The 22,309-nt window shown below is 43.2% G+C and overlaps 1 protein-coding gene across 2 annotated transcripts in view; it reads left to right on the forward strand.

The window, feature by feature from the left end:
• The window catches only part of LOC124709133, a 490,737-nt gene that overhangs the window by 365,351 nt on the left and 103,077 nt on the right, over positions 1-22,309 (forward strand). For both annotated transcript variants that reach the window (XM_047240800.1, XM_047240809.1), the window contains one exon: positions 10,183-10,288. In XM_047240800.1, coding sequence (XP_047096756.1) covers positions 10,183-10,288 — 106 coding nt within the window. The remainder of the gene's footprint in view (positions 1-10,182; positions 10,289-22,309) is intronic.

The following is a 22,309-nucleotide window of genomic DNA, read 5'->3' on the forward strand; positions in this document are numbered from 1 at the left end:
GGAATCCCTGATGCGCTGATGCAGCCCTGGAGAATGGCGTATTGTATCACAGCCGTCCACAATACGAGCACAAAGAGTCTCTACATTTGGTACTGGGGTTGCGTAGACAAGAGCTTTCAAATACCCCCATAAATGAAAGTCAAGAGGGTTGAGGTCAGGAGAGTGTGGAGCCGTAGAATTGGTCAGCCTCTACCAATCCATCGGTCACCGAATCTGTTGTTGAGAAGCGTACGAACACTTCGACTGAAATGTGCAGGATCTCCATCGTGCATGAACCACATGTTGTGTCATACTTGTAAAGGCACATGTTCTAGCAGCACAGGTAGAGTATCCCGTATGAAATCATGATAACGTGTTCCATTGAGCGTAGGTGGAAGAACATGGGGCCCAATCAAGACATCACCAACAATGCCTGCCCAAACGTTCACAGAAAATCTGTGTTGATGACGTGATTCCACAATTGCGTGCGGATTCTCGTCAGCCCACACACGTTGGTTGTGAAAATTTACAATTTGAGCACGTTGGAATTAAGCCTCATCCGCAAAGAGAACATTTGCACTGAAATGAGGATTGGCACATTGTTGGATGAACCATTCGCAGAAGTGTACCCGTGGAGGCCAATCAGCTGTTGATAGTGCCTGCACACGCTGTATATGGTACGGAAACAACTGGTTCTCCCGTAGCACTCTCCATACAGTGACGTGGGCAACGTTACCTTGTATAGGAGCAACTTCTCTGACACTGACATTAGGGTTATCGTCAACTGCACGAAGAATTGCCTCGTCCATTGCAGGTGTCCTCGTCATTCTAGGTCTTCCCCAGTTGCGAGTCATATGCTGGAATTTTCTGTGCTCCCTAAGACACCGATCAATTGCTTCGAGCGTCTTCCTGTCGGGACACCTTCATTCTGGAAATCCGTCTCGATACAAACGTACCGCACCACGACTATTGCCCCGTGCTGATCCATACATCAAATACTCCGCATTTGTAAACATTGCACTGACTGCAAAACCACGTTCGTGATGAACACTAACCTGTTGATGCTATGTACTGATGTGCTTGATGGTAGTACTGTAGAGCAATGAGTCGCATGTCAACACAAGCACCAAAGTCAACATTACCTTCCTTCAATTGGGCCAACTGGCGGTGAATCGAGGAAGTACAGTACATACTGATGAAACTAAAATGAGCTCTAACATGGAAATTAACCGTTTCCGGACACATGTCCACATAACATCTTTTCTTTATTTGTGTGTGAGGAATGTTTCCTGAAAGTTTGGCCGTACCTTTTTGTAACACCCTGTATACAAGAACCAATGGTAAAAAGAAGACTGGAAGACAAAGAAAGAAGTGCTCGGACTAAAAAGTGAGACACACTGATTTAGTACCAAAAAGTGAGAGAGAGGGATGTAGTCTTCCACACCTGCTGTTCAATCTATACATCGATGAAGCACTGACAGAAATAAAAGAAAGGTTCAACAGTGGGATTAAAATTCAGAGTGAAAGGATATCAAGGCAGGATTTGCTGATGACATTGCTATCCTCAGTAAAAGCGAAGAAGAATTGCTGGCTTATTGGATGGAGTGAACAGTCTGAGTACAGAGTATGGACTTAAGAGTAAACCAAAAAAGACAAAGGTAATGAGATGTAGTAGAAATGAGAAAAGCGAGAAACTTAACATCAAAGTTGGTGATCAATAAGTAGATGAAGTTAAGGAATTCCACTGCCTAGGCAGCAAAATAATCCATGATGGAGAAAGAAAGGACGCCATAAAAAGCAAACTAGCATAGGCAAAGATTGCATACCTGGCAACGAGAAGCCTACTGGTATCAAATGTAGATCTTAATTTGAGGAAGAAATTTCTGAGAATGTATATTTGGAGCACAGTTTTGTATAGTAGTGAATCATGGACAGCAGGAAAACTGGAACAAAGAGAATCGAAGCATTTGAGATATGGTGCTACAGATGAATGTTGAAAATTAAATGGGCTGATAAGATAAAGAATGAGGTGGTTCTCTGCAAAATCCATGGACAGAGGAACACATGGAAATACACTGACAAGAAGAAGGGACAGTGGTGGGACATGCCCTGTAATAATAGGAGTGCATCCAACAAATGACTGATGTAGGATGCATTTGCTACTCCGTAATGAAGAGGTTAGTGCAGGAGAGGAGTTTATGGTGGGTTGCGTCAGACTAGTCAGAAGACTGATGAGCCAAAAAAAGTAAGGAATATGTGTTTAACACATTGACCTCCTGGCCATTAATTTCAGCTGTCAGAATTAAAGCTGTTTTTTATCCTTCCACTACCCTTCCATCGTACTCAAAAGAGTTTTGCTGCACAGGAAAAACTCCCTCACAGAATAAGAGTTTGTGTGACTACTATACCAGCTTCTTTTTGAGACCTTCCCCCCCTCCACTCGCCCCTTACATTGCTAGCTCTAAGAATACATGTCTAAGACACAAAATGTGAATGGTGTGATGTTATTAAGTTTCCCCATGGTGAGAATCACAACTCAGCTGAAACTTATTGATGAGTTGAAAGTTCATGAACGACAGTAAGTCGCAGTAATGATGCAGAATACTTGCAGCAACATATGCTGACTTTCAAGTCATAATAGGCTGTTACAGAAGAAAGTGTTGAATGGGATTTATAATTAGTGTCTTGCCTAAAACAGACACCCTTTACCCCCAACATTTGAAGATGTGTTGTAGGCTAAGGTTTGATTAGTGCAAATATAATTGATGTCTGAAAAACATTACTCTGAGCTTTGGGTTTATGTGCTATTTTTTCCCTTCTTTTTTAATTTTCTTGCATTTTAAATGGAGTAGTATCTCCTTTTTTACAAAAAGACCATAAAGGAATTTATAGTTAGTTTAGTAAAGAAAACATCCTGGCCCTCACCAACATTAGGGATTCCCAGACCATGGTACAAGTACCATTGGTGGTGGTTTGTGGGATTAAAGGGACCAGACTGATACGGTCATCGGTCTACCATTGGTGGTGCACAAGGACACATCAGGTGGTATGCAGACAAATAAATAAAACATGTACTGGTAGGCTATACATCAAATTGTTCTCTTACGTCATTTCATTTTTAAAGTAAAATGATAATGAGAAAACTGATTGATAAAAGCAGCTTCTGAATGATGAAGAAAATGGGTTTACCACAGAATGTTCGTTTTCGACTGTACGCAGGACACAGGAAGGACGGACTGTAACCACCCCATTCCTCCATTCATTAGTAGTCCCTGGGTAGGCAGGGAATGTTTCGTCTTGATTTGACATTGGTGATATTTTGATTGGGTCTTGTCATTGTTTATTTGGAAGTTTTCATGCTGTCAGCTAATGTGTCGTACTAATGCGTGGCACTGCAGTAGTAATTATGCAATCAACTGTTTATTACTCTTATTGTCACTTTGTTGGGTGATACCTTAAATGGCAGTGTGTTGTGAAGAAAGTTTGCATTTGAAACGGAGAGTGTGCATATTACAATGAGCTGATTCTTCATTGCTATAATTATGATGTGGGATTTATCTTTATTGTGTGACTTAATGCCTAACCACAGTCATAATGAAGCGACTTACAGTTTGGCATTACATTAAAGGCTGGTACAGAAACCAGTGATGAACCAATTCTCCAATGCATTGTATGCTTAGAAATGCTGTCAAATCAAAGTAAGAGGCCTTTTTTATTCAAACGTCATCAAAGTTCTAAGAACTGTGAAGTAGATGGTAAACATTTGCCGTTTTCAGTTGAGATATGCATTTTGTAAGAAAGAATCCTAATGTGTAGCAAATTTTACTAAAACTGATACTAGAACAACTTGATAAAAGTTAGTTTTAGAATTGCAAAGGAATCAAAACCTCACGCAGTTGGTGAGTCTCTTACCTCCCACAGCTAGACACATTGTCCAAGTGGTTTTAGCATAAAAAATGCCCAAAGATATGCAAAAATTCCATTATCCTATTATGTGGTTCAGTGGCTAATGAAGACCAGTCTTCAGATGTTGAAGAAACGTTATAACTGCAAAAGTATGCTTAGTTTGTTCTTCAACAGACTCGTGTACAGTTGTTACAAACATGGCACAGTTACTTGCTTTTGTACATGATGACTGTGATGATGATCTAAGAGTTTTTATTTTGCAATCTGGTTGAGTCAAATGCTACAGCAGAAAAGATTTTTAGTATTATTGACTTCTATTTGTTAAAAGTACTTATTCCTTGACAAAAACATGTTGGAATGTAACAATACCAGAGAAGGAAAGTTGCCACTCACCATATAGCGGAGATGCTGAGTCGTGATAGGCACAGCAAAAAGATTCACACAATTATAGCTTTCAGCCATTAAGGCCTATGTCAGCAGTCTCCGAGATTGCAGACGTGTGTGTGTGTGTGTGTGTGTGTGTGTGTGTGTGTGTTGTGCCTATCGCAACTCATCATCTCTGCTATGTGTTGAGTAGCAACTTTCCTTCTCTGGTATTGTTACATGTTGTTATTTGTGTAGATGGGGCAAGACAATATATTGTCACCTGACAGATCTGGTAGCAAAAGTGAAGAAAATTGCACTTAATTGTTGAAGCACACACTATTTAATACACCAAAAAGCACTGGCTTCCAGGAATATGCCTGAAACTCCTGTTGTTGTTGCAGACACTGTAAAGGTTATAAACTTCATCAAGGCAAGGGCTCTAAACTCACGGCTATTCACAATATTGTGTGAATATATGAGGGGTAAATTTAAAAATTTGCTTCTTCATACTGAAGTAAGATGGCTCTCTCATGAGGTGAAGAATTTTTTCGTTGATCAGTGGTTATTGTTTAGCTGGTACATTTGGCAGGGTTTACATTTTGAATGTGGGACCACAAGGACAAGGCACAACTACTTAGGCAGGTAACTAACAAAATAGCAGCTTTCAAAGAAAGTAGACTTGCTTTAGTTCAGAAGTACAGAACAATAACTTTTTTACATTCCATAAATTTTTGAAAGACAATGAACAAGCTTACATGGAAGATTTTTACATATTTATTATATTTTTATAAAAATATTATATTTAGAGATCCTACAAAAAAGTTTTGAAAAGTACTTTTACAAAGATTACACAAATTGTGACTGGATACAAAATCTATTTTCAGGAAAAGTGTCAAAAGAAGTACTCATGAAAAAAATGACTAGCAACATATCAATGGTAGATGCTTTCAAAAAGAAAACTCTCCTCTCTTTTTGGATGTGAACAAAAACGGAATACCCTTCTCATCAGTTTTTGGAACCATTTGCTATGCATGAAAATTGGTTTTCAGAATTGTTGTATATTAAAAATAAATATGGAAACAGACTTAGTGTGAAAGACTTGAGAATTAAGTTGAACTCTATTGAGACAGACTTTGAAGCTCAGATTCAAGATAAACAATAATATGCTTCCAGCTGAAACACACATATATTTTTTCATCAGAATCTAAATTAAAACACTGTCGAATAACTAATTTTGAAGTATGATTTACCATCAAAGTTTGGTTTGATCCAACTGTTTTTTAACTTCTAATTTGTTGTACACAGTGTTCAGTTTATTACTCTCTTGTGCAGCTGATTGATATTGCTTGTGATGTAAAATGTGAATTTATTTTAAATGTCATTCCTCTCTTGTTCATTGTGTATTTGTTTCAGAACTGGCTTAATTGAGTTTCATATTATTTGCTACATATAAGTACCACTTGTGAACAGGAATGGAACAAGTCTGTAAATCAGTGCTTCCATGAAACATTATTATTTGTGTGTGTTTTCGCCACTGAGCACAAAGGAAAAAATTATACCCTCTCTACTCTTCCTCACCCCTGTGTCATTCATTGGTCAACCTTCTGCACAAACACCTCCCCCCTTCCCCCTCCCCCTCTTAGCCTCTATAGTGCCACTCCCTCCTCAACTGCACTGTGCCTTTGTGCACCTGGGTTTATTAAAAAGTCAAAAAGTTATAATGGTACACTTAAATTTCTAAAAATGTTAGATGGTACACAGTGACACACTGACCTAGATCACTTGGGAACAATGTAAATTGTTGCCATTTCAGTTGGAAACTGATAGGAAACCAGTTGTCCTAGCATTTAAGCAACACATTTTTTTTAGTGTGTGGAACATTACTTGTATTTACCAAAGTTGCAGTTAGATTACGTTGTGGAATAAGATGGTTGTTGATGATGCCACAGTGGTCAGCTGTGTTTCTGGACTTTCCTGCCATCAGTGATTTTTTTCTCACCTCTCTTGCTTTTGTTTTCCATGTAAGAAAAAAATGGTTGATTTGCTATATTATGAGGGTAATCCCAAAAGTAAGGTCTGCTATTTTTTTTATAAGTGCAGAACTCTGTTAGTGTGGCAGTTGGCCACACTGTTATGAAGAGTGCTTCACACCCTGTGTGTAAATATACTCACACCACACTGAGGCGCTCAGTCTTGGCTTGGCAGCCATTGAGAATGGAGCTCCTGTTGGATGTTATCACCAAGTGTGAATTATGCAAAGTTATTCGGTTTTTGAACACAAAGGGCACTGTGCTGATTGAAATCCATCGCCAATTGGTGGAAGTGTATGGTGAGTCGTGCATGGATGTCAAAAATGTTCGTAGGTGGTGTAGAGAGTTTTCAGCTGGTTGGACCGAAATTCACGGCGAACAAAGGAGTGGGAGGCCATCAATTTCTGAGGAGACAGTGTTGAAGGTCGAGCAAAGCATGTGTGAAGATCGGCGAATCACCCTGGATGATCTCTGCATGTTGGTTCATGAGGTTTCCCGAAGCACCACTCACAGAATTTTAACGGAAACACTGAACTACCGGAAGGGGTGCACAAGATCGGTGCCACGCGTGCTGACTGAGGACCACATGTGGCAACGAGTTGATACTTTCCACGCATTTCTTCACTGCCTTGCAGCCAAACAGGACAAATTTCTGGACTCAGTAGGCATGGGTGACAAAACCTGGGCATACTACTTTACACCTGAGACCAAGCAACAATCATGCCTGTGGCGGCATCCTTCTTCACCAAACCTGCGGAAATTCAAATAAACACAGTCTGCTGGTAAATTCATAACAACCGCTTTTTGGGATCGGAAAGGAATATTATTGGTCCAATTTATGCCCATTGGGACCACAATTAACACTGACGGGTACTGAGAGAGACTGAAAAAACTCACACTGCAATTTAGAACCGGAGAAGAGGAGTGTTGAGCAAGGGCGTACACATTCTCCATGACAACGCTCGCTTACACATCGCTTGGCAAACCGTTGCTCTCCTGCCACAGTTTCAGTGGAACATAATCACGCACCCACCCACCCTATAGTCCTGACTTGGCACCCAGTGACTATTACCTGTTCTCTAGGTTAAAAGAACATTTGGCCGGGAAGCGATTCAGCTCTGATGACGAGGTGAAAGGAGAGGTTCATAACTTTCTCAACAACATGGCGGCGAGCTGGTATGACATGGGCATACAAAAACTCCCACAGCGTCTACAAAAATACATCGACAGAAATGGTGATTGTGTCGAAAAATAGCTGTAAACTGATGTAAACCATTGTAGAAATAAACAGGTCTATGTACTTATAAATAAATATAAGACCTTACTTTTGGGATTACTCTCACAGGACACACATGAAGGAAGATTAACCTCACTGATGGTTCACTGGAAGTGAAAAGTGGTCAAGGAAGTGTGATTTGTTGAAATTATGGTTTTGTCACCCTCTAAGCCCTGATGATTTCATGAGCTAATGAAATTTCTTGTGGTCTCCGATTTTAGTGATTCAAATCTACAAGGCAAGGCCAAATAAAAGTGTTTGAGTAGTAGGCTACTGCCTTTGTCTCCCTTTGGATGGTTTTTGGAATAGCTTGGAAGAGTTCTGTATTGAACTCCTATATTAACTCTTCTTAATACAAGCTCATTATGTCCATTCACAATAACTTTCACAGTCTCCAGGACATGTTGTATGACAGAGTAATCTTTACATCATCCTAGTTCAGATAAGATTCAAAAGACAATTCATTACATCTTTTGCTTATCTCAACAATTACATTTTCTCTGTGGCCGCAAACATCTCCAAGCCTTGATGTCAAGGAACAAGCAGCCAGACAACAGTTAGAGACGCTAACTCACCATCCTGCCTTGTAGATGTGATGAGCCCATTTCTGATGTGATATATTCTTTTATCAAAATTGGTGTTCCACTTCTCAAAAGTTAGCTTTATACAGTTGTAACTCAATGAAGTTTGGCGCACATAGGTACAAGGAAGGTAATTTTGAAGAAAGCTTGGCTAACTGAAGAAATTCTTCAGCAGACCAACAAAAGAAGGAAGTACAAAAATGTTCTGAGTAATCAGCAATACAGAAATATAAGTCACTAAAGATTGAAATAAACATGAAGTGCAAGGGGGCCTTTTGTGAAATTAAAATCAAATGCATAAACATGAAGAGTGCAATGGGAATTCTATTTTTAAACACAGAGGAAAGGGGGAATAAGTGGAAAGAATACATTGCAGGTCCGTACATGGGGTATGACTCTGGTGATGACATTATTGAGGAAGAAATGGGAATCAGTACGGCAGACATATGGGGGGTCCATGATTAGAATGAGAGTTTAATAGAGCTTTGGAAGACTTGTGATTAAATAAGGCAAAATGGATTGATAATATTCTTCAGAATTTCAGAAAGCATTGGGGAAATGGCAACCAAGTGATTATTGTAGAATGAGCCTGGAGGCATACCATCAGACATCTGGAAAAGTATCATCCACACAATTTTGAAGACACCAAAAGCAGATGTAATTCAAACAATAGAAAATCCAGGATGGAATGTAACAATATTATGAGAAGGAAAGCTATTTAATGGCCGAAAGCTATAATTTGAGTGTCTTTTTGTTGTGCCTATCTGCAGCTAAGCGTCTCTGCTGTATGGTCAATAGCAGATATGTGTGAGACCTTCCAATATACAAAATAATGGAAAACAGAAGTGAGAATCTGTTGGTTGAAGTTCTTTTTTGCTTTAGAAAAGATAAGGCCACTATAGAGGCAGTTCTGAAGTGTCTGATAATGGGAGCAAGACTCAAGAAAAAAAAAAATTGAGACATGTTCGTAGGATTTATTGACCTGGTGAAAGCATTAAACAATGTAAAACTCTGCAGGTTGTTCAAAATTCTGTGAAAAATATAAGTTAGCTATAGGGAGAGACAAGTAATGCACAATATGTACAAGAACCAGGAGAGAATGATAAGAATGGAATGAAGTGATTGGATTCAAGAGTGTAAAAATAGGGATGTCATCTTCCATCCCAGTTGGTCAGTCTGTACATTGAAGAAGCAGTGATAAAAATACAATAAAGATTCAAAAATGGGATTAAAATTAAGGATGAAAGGATATCAGTGTTAAGATTCACTGATGTCATTGCTATCATCAGTGAAAATTAAGAATAATTACAGTACATGTTGAATGAAGTGAACATTACAATGAAGATGATGAAGATAAAGGTAGTAGTGAGTAGCAGTAATGAGATCAGCGATAAGCATAATATCGAAATTGGAAGTAGATCAAGTTGAGAAATTCTGTTGCCTCGGAAGCAGAATAACACACAACGAATAAAAAGTAAATTAGCACAGGCAGAGGGGTCAGTCCTGGCCAAGAGAAGTGTAGTATCAAACATTGGCCTTTATCTGAGGAAGAAATTATGACAAAAAGAGTTGATTTCGTAATTTCCTCACTGTATTTTTTCCATAATCACAGTTACTAAAGTAGAAAAAGTCGTAATCATGGAAGGCAGGATAAACCAACAGAACCAATAAAGTCAAAATTTTCGTTGTTGACGAGAGAGATGATCACAAAAACATTTTTAAACATTTTTTTCTGTGTTTGTTGTATAATTTTTTGCTGTTTCTGTAACGTTTATTTCTTTTGTGTTTGTTTTTATGAATATTCTACTTTGTAATTCCTTTGAGAGACGCAAGAAATTTAGAAGCAGAAGAAATGAGTTATACATATCTCTCTTCTCTTCACAAGCTATATTATCAGAACCTCAATTTTTGTTTTCAGTTGTAAAGAACTAGAGAAATGGGAGAAAATGTTCATACACCCAAGCACTAGTTTTTGTTAATTAGCCAAAAATGAAAATATTGCCAACTTCATGTGATGACACGTGATTTTCTGGATTTGTTACAGATGTCCGAACTGATGTGATGCAGAACGGTACCATGCCACTCAATCCGCGACTCAATGTCCATGCAAAAGAGTTTACCATGAAGCATGGAGAACTGACCACTTCCAAGTAAGTGAAATCTACAAAGAAAAGAAAGGAACCTGCTAGTACTGTCACCCTTTAAATATTTCCGTTACCTCTGATGTCTTATTTTTATGCAAACTGTGACAGCAATATTATCTGTGAAGGATGTAGTAGATGCAGTATGCCCCCCTCCTCTCTCTCTCTCTCTCTCACACACACACACACACACACACACACTCTCTCTCTCTCTCTCTCTCTCTCTCTCTCTCTCTCTCTCTCTCTCTCTCTCACACACACACACACACACACACACACACACACACACACACACACTCTCTCTCTCTCTCTGCCCCCCCCCCCCCCCACTCCCCGTCCTTCTATCCCTCCCTCTTTCTGAAAGGAATGGAATGGTTTTGAAGTAAGAGAACATTTGTTTATTTCACTTTCACTGATTGTATTCTTACAATTCATTGCCATGTGTTCTGTCCGTTTTTCTAATTTTATGTATGAATTTTAATATTCATGTTCAGTTTGTATTTCTTATGATAAAGAAGAATGAAAGATAGATTGATATATCAGATTTTTTTTCTCCGTACTTCCTTCAATCCAACCACATGCTCCAAATCTAATGAGGTGGCACTGTTGTAAGCACACTGGGCTTGCATTGGTGAGGACGATGATTTAAATCCACATCAAGCGATCCAGATTCAACTTTTCCATGATTTCCCTAAATCTCTCCAAGCAGATGTCAGGATGGTTCCATTGAAAGAGCTTGGCCGATTCCTTTTACCATTCTTGAAACATTCAAAGCATATGCTCAGTCTCTAATGACCTCTATGTTAATGTTAAACACTGACCGACCGACCGACCTACCTACCTTCCGTCTCTAATGACCTCTTCTGTGACAGAAGGTTAAACTCTTATCTTTCTTCCTTATTGCAGCCCATTGAATATAATAAATAACAATTAAGAATAATGTTTTAGTTTCACCTAGATGAAGAGAAATGCATTTTATAGTGCAGAGTGTATATGCCATGGGAAATCTGGAAGAAACACAGGAATTTTTTCAGCTGGGAAGAAACCCAGAATTTTTTTAGAATTCCAAGTATTTGTCATTGTTTTAGTTCTCAGTTATATTTTTTTTAAATTTTGGCTCGAAAAAAGTGATACAAAGACTTTTACTTTAGCCCACTACTGCAGGATAAGCCTGTGCCTACAGCAAAATGTGTCAGAGGTTTTAGGATGAATACTATGCTGTACTTTGTAACAACAGACTGCTTTCAGTGAGTATGATGCCACAACTGTTTACATTTCTAACAGGTTGCGGAAAAATATTGGGAATGATGGTTTGAGAAACATTAGTTTCAAAGTAAATTTACTTTTACACCACATGAATTGTGTTACATACAAGAATGTGTGGTGAATTTCTTAAATCAAGGAGCATTTGATTCTCATTCAAAACTTTACACTTTGTGGACCAGCCACTTGGACAAATTTTGGGCCGAGAAGAACAGCTATTTATACCATTATTTAAAATTTTACCTGAACGTTTGTGTTTAGGTCACTCATGCTCAAAAAATCTTAAAGGTTAGTTTTTTGTATTTATTTTAGTTCTTTCATAGATCTCAAGTTATGCAATAATGATGCATAAAGTTTAATTATACATCAAAAAACTGCCTTGGAAGCTACTGTGCTGTATTTGTTACACTTGTGATATGAAAATATGGGGTGTACATGTTGCTGCACATCAAATATTGCCCCAAAATGCATTGTGTTTTGCTGGGTTTCATTTCCTAAAGTGCTGGGAAGTTCTATATTGATGGCTGAAACCTTTACCAGCGAATGGACTGATAAGTTTTATAGCTCCGATGGGAATGTATATTGTCACTTAACACAGAAAAAATGTATTTTCACCCAGGTACAGTGTATTTTCACTCAGGAGAAAGTGTATTTTTAACTTAAAAATATCCCTCCCCCACACCCTCCCCCATACATATACACAGTGGTAGTGTCATTGTTTTGTTCAGTTTTTAGTTTCGTAATTTGTGATCAAGTTTTTCGGTTTCACCTTCACTATAACAAACCATTAATGGTACAGGTCATGGGATTACAAAGTCTTAAAAATGTTGCAAACAAGTTTTATTTATTGTGAGACCTCTTTGCATTTTCCCTGTGAGGGGAGGAGGATTAGTGTTTAATGTGCTGTCAGCAACAAGTTCTTTAGAGATGGTGCACATGCTCAGATTGGGAGAGGATAGGGAAGGAAATTGGCCATATCCTTTTCAAAGAAACCATCCTGTAATTTATTTTGGCGATTTTAGGTAAACAATAGGAAACCTATGTCTGGATGGGGATTAGACTTGCTGTCCTCGCACACCACCACGTTGCTTGATTTTGTGCCTAGCATAAACCTTTTACTCTTTATAATAACACAGTATCTAACAATATGGCATTGCTTGTATTAGAGATAATCATTCCCTGCACTTACTGGGGCTGTGCAAATATATGGGAATGCTGTGAGAAATGCGTGTTTGCACATAAAAACCAATGCTAACTAAGCCTCCAGGTTGTGATTGATTGAGCATGAATGGCACCTGTGCAATTTCCTCAACATGTTGCAAGTGTCAGTGGTGACCAGCACAGTTTTCTGTGTAATTTTGAATGCATTATGTCAGAGCTAAGTGAATTTGAACACTGGCAAATTGTTGGTGCTGGTAATATGAGTTCTATCATAACCAAGGTAGCCAAAGTGTTTGGTGTGTCAACAGACACCGTATATCGCATACAGGAAAAGTGGAAAAAAATCTGCTAAGTCACAACATGTACAAAAGTGTGTGTTGAGTGGTTGTGATGGATAGTAATTGAAGAGGATTGTGGTGAAAAATAAGACAGTGAAGGCTACAGTAGTCACTGCAGAAATGAATGTCACTCTTATGAACCATGTCAGCACTGGAAAAACATGAAGGGAGCTCCATAAGTTGGGAATTTCAGGGTGAGATGGAATTCCAAAACTACCAGTAAGTAATGGAAATGCCTGTAACATGAAAAGCAATAAAACCTGGACTATAGAGTGATGAAGGGTGTCATTGGGTTGGATGAGTATTGTTGCACACAGTTTCTGACTTCTGGGGTTGGGGAGAGGGGGAGGAGGGACACAAGGTGTTGTGTCAGAGATACTGTGACTGAAGAGATTTGCCAGGGATGACAGCCAAAGGTGCATGAAGATCTCGATCCGCCTGGATCGATGCTTTCAGATGAAAGTGATTAGGACGAGGGTGCCCTGCTACCCGTGGACATTGGGACAACTGGTGGACAGGACCAGTGCTGTGGGTGGTTACCATCTGGATGTTCAAGTGTATGATGGGGAGCACTGTACATGCAGTGATGACAGCATAATGCAGAGGAGGTACTAGTGATGGAGATGAGACTTCTTCCGCACTCCATGCAGTGAGAAGTGCGAGCACTGGCCACAGAAAACAAACCCACTGTTGATGCTGAAAAAACGTACAACTGCACAACTAAGTCTACATCACCCCCAGAATAGCCAGGGTCAACCAAGAGCAAGATGCCAGGACCGTGGCCTGAGTAGAGGCCCTGGACCCATCCTGGGATGCAGCTAGTTTCGGTTGCATGCAATGAGTATCTTTGGTTCAAGTGGTAAAGGCACAGCACTCACAGGACATGGATGGTTCTAACCATGAAGCCATGGCTACTGGCGTGGTGTGGATGACAGTTGGAATCCAGTGAGGTTGCTGCCCGAACCCCTGGCCCAGTTGATGTGTGAATGGCAACAAAACTGACTGCTGGGGATGCCTGCCTGGCCCCAAGAGGTTGAGTAGCGTCCATGACTGACAATCGTGCAGGAGCTGCTGGGACACTTGGCCCCAGTTTGCTATGTTATGTGAAAACCCCTCTGCCAGGAAATATTCTACTTGCTTGTGCATCTACGTCTTAAACATTCTGACAAAACGTTCCACCTTGCTGTTCAACTGTGGATGAAAGGGAGACGCCATGATGTTGTAAATTCCATTGTGTGTACAAAAGTCCTCAAAAGATTGTGACACAAATGGAGAACCGTTGTCTGAAGCCAGGGTGCAAGGCAAGCCTTCTGTGAAATATATCTTTGACAGGTCCTTAACAGTCCAATCTGCCATTGCAGATGGACAATGAATGACATGAGGAAAACAAGGAAAAGCATCAGCTGCCAGTAACCATAAATTTAAAAAGGCAGTGTCAGGACCAGCCATGGCAAAAATCAATCTGCAGCAGCACATACTGACCATGACAAGGTATTCTAGTCCCAGTCAATGCCATGGAAAAACATGTAGTAGCGTGCAAACAGTTTTGTGTGAAAAATCCTCCAGTGATCCTGATGTAATAAATGGTGGACCTCCTACCACAGAGCCACTGGGACGACGGTGCAGGGCGAATAAACCCTTCTATCAACAGGAGAATAACACCATTCAAGAGGGAGAAGCAATGGTGCAACATACAAAAATTCTGAAGTGAATCCGATGCCCAGTCCATCCAATGGTTGGCTTGCCTATACTGTATCATTCGTATGACCTGCCAGAGCACTAGACCCATTGCTGCGGCAGGGGTGATATGGAAACTGGTGGTGGGGAAGCCATCTACCATGTCCCTCGCCTCTGTATCCAGTTGAAAAGAAGACAGTTCCTCCTGGTTAAGCAAGGGATCAGAGCCCACTAGGAGCCAGGACAGAGCGACCACATTTGCATGTTGTGATACGGGACATAAATGGATACCGTAATTGCACTGCAACAAGAATAGAGTTCAACTCTGAAGACAGGCCCCACATGGAAACCAGGGGCTTATGGTGTGTAATCAAATGAAATTTTGCACCACACAAGAGAACATGGAATTTTTTAGGGCTTAGAGAATATCAAGAGCTTGTTTTTCCACCTGAGAATAATGGCACTGAGTCAAGTTGAGTGTCTTTGGTGTTAAGGCGGTAGGCTGTTCAGAGCCATCTGAATGATGATGGGTCATGACTGCCTCCAATCCATACTGGGATGTGTGTATTACCAGTTCCAGATGATTGCCAGGTTGAAGTGTTGCAAAACATGGTGTGGAGTCAAAATTATCCTTAAGCATACACACAGACTGCAGGCCTAAAAGAAACACTTTTCTGAAGCAACATATGAAAGGGTTGAGCAGTAGTTGCCTCTGTGGGAATAAACTTGTGGTAATACACCTCTTTGCCAAGGAATGCCCTAAGGTGTTGTAGGTTCGAAAGATGGGACAAAGCCGTAATAGTGATGATGTGTGGTTCCTGTGGACTACAAGCCCTACCAGGAAATTTTATGACCAAAATAAAAAATGGAAGGCTAAAAAAAGGGAGTCTTAAAAATTGAGATGAAATTTGATGCCTGTAGAACAGTGGGCAAAGAACAGATGTTACGTAAGTGATCCCCTGTGGTAGCACCTGTCATGATGATGTCATCCAGATAGTTAATGCAATGAGGGGCAGTCATCATTACCTGTTTGAAAAAAATGTTGAAAGACGGCAGGCACATTAGCGACCCCAATCATTAGTCATTGATAATGATAGAGGCCAGGTGTATTGACCACAAGCAACTGTTTTGATGTTTCATCCAATGGAATCTGAAGGTAGAGTCAACCAAGATGATTTTCAAAAAGAATTGGCCCGCAGCTTACTCCGTGAGCAACTCCTCCAGAGGGAGTGCGTGTGTTTGCGAGTGCCTGTGCATTGATAGTGAGCCACAGAGCCAAAGCTGATTGGACTGCTTCTTTTTTATCACTAAAGGCATAGCCCATTCACTTGAGGACTTCGGTCTGTCACTCCTAGTGATGTTAAGCCAAAATAAATCTTGAGTACTTGTATCATTAACCACCAAGTACATAATGGAACAGACAGCTGGCTTGTAAACCATATCAGGCATAAATTTACTGAGAATAGTAGTCTGCTGTTTGTTATAGCTTACCATTCGACACATAGTGTGTGCCAGTGGTGGAGACTGAAGCCCGGCATACAGCTTGTGAGTTGAGAAGAGCGCAGTGCCCATATGTCGAATTGTAGGATTAATGGCTTATCCATCACATGCATTTCAGCGGAAGGTTTGTTTTAGCCTGCAGACACTGGTGAATACATTTATGGCAAGAAACCCACTGCTTGGGACAGAGTGCATGCTCGTGTTGTATGAAACGAGGGACATGAAGGAAGTACAACAGCCTATTCTTCCCACAGTGTGCTAGGCTCCATGTCCTGGTGCTGCATGCTGTTGACAATGGCAATGGCGACATCACTCTAGCCTATAATTGGTGGCCTATGGCACGGAAGATCCTGAACACCTGTGCAGTATTCAAAACCTCTCCCAACATAGGTCCCCCAGGGGGTCCACAACTCTTTTGTGGATACGTGCGTGGCGAGCACGGGGCCCCGAGCTATTGCAGCCTTCTTTCTCTCCAGGGCTGCATTTCTTTCCCCTTCCCCTCCCTTCCCCTTCCCCTCCTTTCCCCTCCCTGGTCCTTTCCCGTCCCCCTCTCCTCTCCCTCTCTTGGTGTCCTTGCTTATGTTGGCCCCCCCTATCCTCCTGGTTCTGTTGGTTTTACAATTTGGCTTTGTTGCATAATCGTCTCCTCCTTTTGGCATTCCTTGGTCCCCCTCTGGGGTTTGACCTCCATTACAAAATTTCTCCTCCGTAGTGTGAGCCATTTGGGGAAGAGCACCTTACCTAGTGTCTCTGACGTGCGCCCTCCTAGTACATTCCACCTCTTCTTTCACGTCGTCGTCTGATGCTAGGGTGCATAGCCAGCACGGTAGCCAGCCCGTGTGGTGGGGTCGCTATGTACCCTTTTGGTTGAGCCCCCTGAACACACAGGGATCACACTTCTGATACCTGAGCTGTGACCTCCTCATGCATGCCTTGGAGTGGTTGCTCGTCGTCCTGGAGCATCGGAACTCCCGGCAATGGCCGCCGTGCCTTCCCTTCCATGGCTACCCCCTGGGAAGAGGGTAAGGCCCGTCGGCTAGGGGCGAAACCTTTCCCCTGTTATCTAGTTTGCACCAGGACTGATGGAGATACTTTCACCAATACCAAACCTTTATTCTTTGTGGAACACATTGAAGACAAGTTTGGCAAAGTGGACTCCCTGAGCAAGATGCGGCCGGGTTCGTTGCTGATCAAAACTGCTTCAGCTGCCCATCTGCGGCCCTTCATGCCTGTACCCATCTTGGCACAATTCCTGTGTCCATTACCCCCCCACCAGTCTCTAAATATGGTACAAGGTGTAATTTTTCACAGGGACCTCATCCTTCAAACTGATGAGGAACTTCGGGACAATCTCGGACGGCGGGGTGTTCACTTTGTTCGGCGTGTTCAGAAGGGTCCTAAAGACAATCGCATTGATACTGGTGCCTTTATCCTGGCCTTTGAAGGGGATACCCTCCCTAAGAAAGTTAAGATTATGGTTTATCAATGTGATGTGAAGCCGTACATCCCACCTCCTATGAGGTGTTTTAAGTGCTTGCGTTTTGGACACGTCTCTTACCGCTGTTCATAGGCCCCTCTCTGTGGTGACTGTGGACGTCCACTTCATGAGGGGAGTCCCTGTGTTCCCCCTCCTGTGTGTGTAAATTGTCATGGTAGTCATTCTCCACGTTCACCAGATTGCCCAGTATATAAGAAGGAAAAGAAGATACAGGAGTATAAGTCCCTCGATCGTTTAACCTACACAGAGGCCCGTAAGAAATGTACACGTCTTCACCCTGTGTCCATGACATCTAGTTACGCCTTGGTTACATCTTCACCCCTTCCTCCCCCTTCCTTACCCCCATCCCGGACCCCTCTCCTTCCCCCCTCCCCTGCGGCTCCCACACATTCGCCTCTGGGCGCTGCTCCCCCTCCCCAGCCGGAGAGGTGTCCCACTCCTTCGGCGTCTGCTGGTCGAGGGCACCTCTCCCGGGATGCCCCTTCCCGGCACCTTCCAGGCCAAAGGTCTGCTGCTGCGTGACGACTGCGAGAGCCGTGGTCTGTCGGCCCCCAGGTCTCCCGGTCTCTTTCTGTTCCTGATCTTGCTGCAGCTGGCTCCTTTATGCCACACAGCCCTCCTCGATCTCAGCCTGAAAAGAGGAAGAAACATAAGTCCCGGGACAAAGAGCCTCTGGTTTCACCGGAGGTCCCTTCCCCGGCTTCACAACCGGATTCTGACCTGTCGTTCATGGATGTCGCCCCCTCCTTATCGGTGATGGGTGGGGACCCGGCGGTATGACTGGCTTTAGCGTGTTCAGCCCCCATTCAAATCATTGTTCTGTGGTTCTCCAAAGGAATTGTAATGGATACTATCGTCACCTTTCAGAATTGAAATCCCTTCTTTTGTCCTACTCTGCAGCTTGTGTGGTTCTCCAGGAATCTCATTTTACTGATGCTCACTCACCGACCCTCCATGGGTTCCGTGTTGTCTGTCGAAATCGGGTCGGACCCCTGTGGGCTTCTGGTGGCGTTTGTACATTGATCCATACAGACATCGCTAGCACGTGGATTCCTCTTCAAACTACATTGGAAGCAGTTCCTGTTAGGGTCCACCTGGGCTCTGAGGTCACGGTCTGCAATCTTTATCTCCCTCCTGACAGGACTCTTACACCTGCTGCCTTAACTGCCCTTCTTCAGCAACTTCCTCCTCCCTTCCTCCTTCTAAGGGATTTTAATGCTCATCACCCCTTGTGGGGCAGTGTATTTCCGTCTAGATGAGGTCTTCTCATAGATCAGTTTATTACAGACCACAACTTGTGCCTTCTTAATGATGGCTCCCCTACTCATTTCAGTGCCGGTCATGGTACCTTTTCTGCCATTGATCTTTCTCTTTCTTCTCCCTCTCTCCTCCCTTCATTACACTGGTCGCCACATGACGACCTTTGTGATAGTGACCATTTCCCGTTGATTATCTCGCTCCCTTCCCGCTCCCCGGTGGACAGGTTACCTCGTTGGTCTTTCCAACGTGCCGATTGGCCTCTATACACTGCACAGGTCGTGTTTTCTCCCTCTTTGTTGGGTTGTATTGATGATGTCCTACGTGACGTGTCTGACGCAATTGTTCACGCTGCTAGCCTTGCTGTCCCGCGCTCATCTGGGCCATTTCGTCGCCGGCAAGTCCCATGGTGGAGTACGGCCATTGCCATTGCCATCTGTGATTGCCGTCGAGCTTTGCAACACTTTAAGAGGCACCCATACGTAGCCAGCCTTACTACATTTAAACGCCTCCACCTGTTATTTAATCAAACAGAGCAAGCGGATATGTTGGGAACGATTCGTTTCTTCCCTTGGTTCTACTGTCCCTCTGTCACGCGTATGAGCTACACTTCGCTCTCTCCAAGGTTGCCATCGGCAGTCCACCCTCCCAGGCCTTCACATCCCAGATGGCCTTTGTACGGACCCATTAGTTCTTGCAGAACATCTTGCGACCCAGTTTGCAGTGGCATCAGCATCAGCCTCCTATCCAGCTGCTTTGCTTCACCAGAAACAACGGGCTGAAGCTTCCACCTTATGTTTCACCCCTTGTGAGTCAGAATCTTACAACAAACCTTTTAATGAATGGGAATTCCTTTCTACTCTATCTTCTTCTCATGATACGGCCCCTGGCCCAGATTCCATTCATAACCAACTGCTTCAACACCTCAGTGCTCCACAACGGCACCATCTTCTTCGGGTGTTTAACCGTATCTGGCTCCAGGGTGACTTCCCTTCTCAGTGGAGGGATAGCATTGTGGTTCCTGTCCCCTATCTGTTGACAGCTATCAGCCATTTAGTTTGACCAATGTTGTTTGTAAGTTACTTGAATGGATGGTAGCTCGTCGGCTCAATTGGGTCCTCGAATCTCAGGATCTATTGTCCCCTTACCAGTGTGGCTTTCGAGAGGGACAGTCTCCAATCGATCATTTACTTTGCTTGGAATCCGCAGTTTGGCAGACTTTTTCCCAGCACCGCCATTTGGTTGCAGTGTTTTTTGACCTTTGCAAGGCCTATGACACGGCCTGGTGCCATCACATCTTACTTACCCTTCATCAGTGGGGTCTTCGGGGCCCACTCCCGATTTTTATCCGCCAGTTCCTGTTCCATCGGTCATTCAGAGTTCGAGTTGGTAGAACGACTGCTCCAGGGAGCTATATGGCGTGCCTCTGCATGGACCCTCTCACACGGGTTTCAATTCTCTCCTTCAAAATCGCAGGTGGTCCACTTCTGTCGCCGTACTATGATCCACCCTGATCCAGAGCTCTATCTTGATGCACAGTGATTGCCTGTGGTCTCACAGTTTCGTTTCTTGGGTCTTCTTTTCGACAACAAGCTCACTTGGTTGCCCCATATCAGACTCCAGAAGGTAGGATGTTTCCGTAAACTCGATGTCCTTCGCTTCCTTGCACACTCCTCTTGGGGTGCGGACCGTTCCCTCCTTCTCTGTCTTTATTGTGCTCTAGTTCTGTCTCACTTGGACTATGGTTGTCAAGTTTATAGTTCAGCTGCTCCTTTCACACTGCACGTGCTGGATCCAGTCCACCATCGTGGTATCCGTTTGGCCACCGGTGCCTTCCCTACTAGCCCTGTTGATAGTCTCCTGGTTGAAGCTGGGATCCCCCCCCCCCCCCCTTTCCGTTCGGTGGTCCCAGCTTCTGGTATCTTATGCACTCACTATCCGTTCCTCTCCCACTCATCCTTCCTATTCTATCCTGTTCCCAGACCATGGACGTCGCCCACCCGACTCCCGCCCACAGGTGGGTTTACCGGTTGGGCTCCGCCTTGCGTCTCTTTGCCGTGATTTTCAGCTACCTTCTTTGTCCTGTATTCCTCGCTCCATCCACTCCACCCCCCCCCCCCCCCCTGGTTAGTTCCTTGGCCTCAAATTTGGATGGATCTCCGCCGAGGTCCAAAAGATTCCATCCCCCCGGTGGTGTTCCGTTCCTTTTCCCACCAAATTTTATGAGAGTTTCGGGATGCTGTTGTTTTTTACACTGATGGCTCTAAATCTGCTGATCGTGTGGGGTATGCCTTCACGTCCTCTGTTGGAATGGAAAATCATCTGCTGCCACCAACATGTGGGGTGTTTACTGCGGAATTGATGGCAATTTCCCAGGCCCTTACCTTTATTAAACAGTCCCAACACAACCGCGTTTTGTTATGTACGGACTCGATGAGTGACCTTCTTGCTATTGACCGGTGTTTTTCGCGCCATCCCTTGGTCTCTGTCATCCATGACCATCTCGCTGATATTCACCGTGCTGCTTGTTCCATTGACTTCCTTTGGGTCCCTGGCCATGTGGGTATCCCGGATAATGAGCTCGCTGGGGGAGCAGTCACTTACGCCCCATTTTCTGTAACCCCTCCTGCAGCGGATTTACGGCTTCATATCAAATCCCACTTCGCACAGTCATGGGCCAATTCTTGGGATGCTACTCCCCTGTCTAATAAACTTCGGGCGATTAAGGTGACACCAGGCCCGTGGCGTTCTTCCTTGCGCCTCTCCCAAAAGGACTCGACCACACTGTGTCGTCTCCGCATTGGCCATACCAGGCTGACCCATGGTTTTCTTTTGCGTGATGAGCCACCCCCACTTTGTGGTTGTGGAGCCTTCCAGTCAGTAGACCACATTTTGGTTGAATGCCCCCTTCTTTTGGCTCTGCGTGCTAAGTACAGACTCCCCCACACTTTACCTTTGATGTTGGCTGACGATTCCCGGATGGCCTCTCTGGTTCTCGGTTTCCTCCGGGAAAGTGGTTTTTATTCTCAGTTTTAAGGTTTTTAATCTCTCTCTGGTGTTGGGGCAAGGCGGTGAGTGTTTGGGTCTCCCTCTGTACGCTGTGTTCGGAGATTCCCGATTCACCTCCCTGACCGAGATCGTCTTTTCTTCCCCTTTTACTCTGTTTTTACCCTTTTTTTTAAGGATTGGTTAGTCTCCTTTTCCCATACGTACTTCTACATTCTAGCGGTTGCACCTTTTAAGTCACAGGTGGTCTTGCCTATGCTGCTTCAGCATAGCGTTCGGTTCGTTCTCTTGCTGACTTCCCTCATTTTGTTTTTACCATTGACAACATGA

Source organism: Schistocerca piceifrons, chromosome 1 (genome assembly GCF_021461385.2).
Source record: "Schistocerca piceifrons isolate TAMUIC-IGC-003096 chromosome 1, iqSchPice1.1, whole genome shotgun sequence".
NCBI lineage: Eukaryota > Metazoa > Arthropoda > Insecta > Orthoptera > Acrididae > Schistocerca > Schistocerca piceifrons.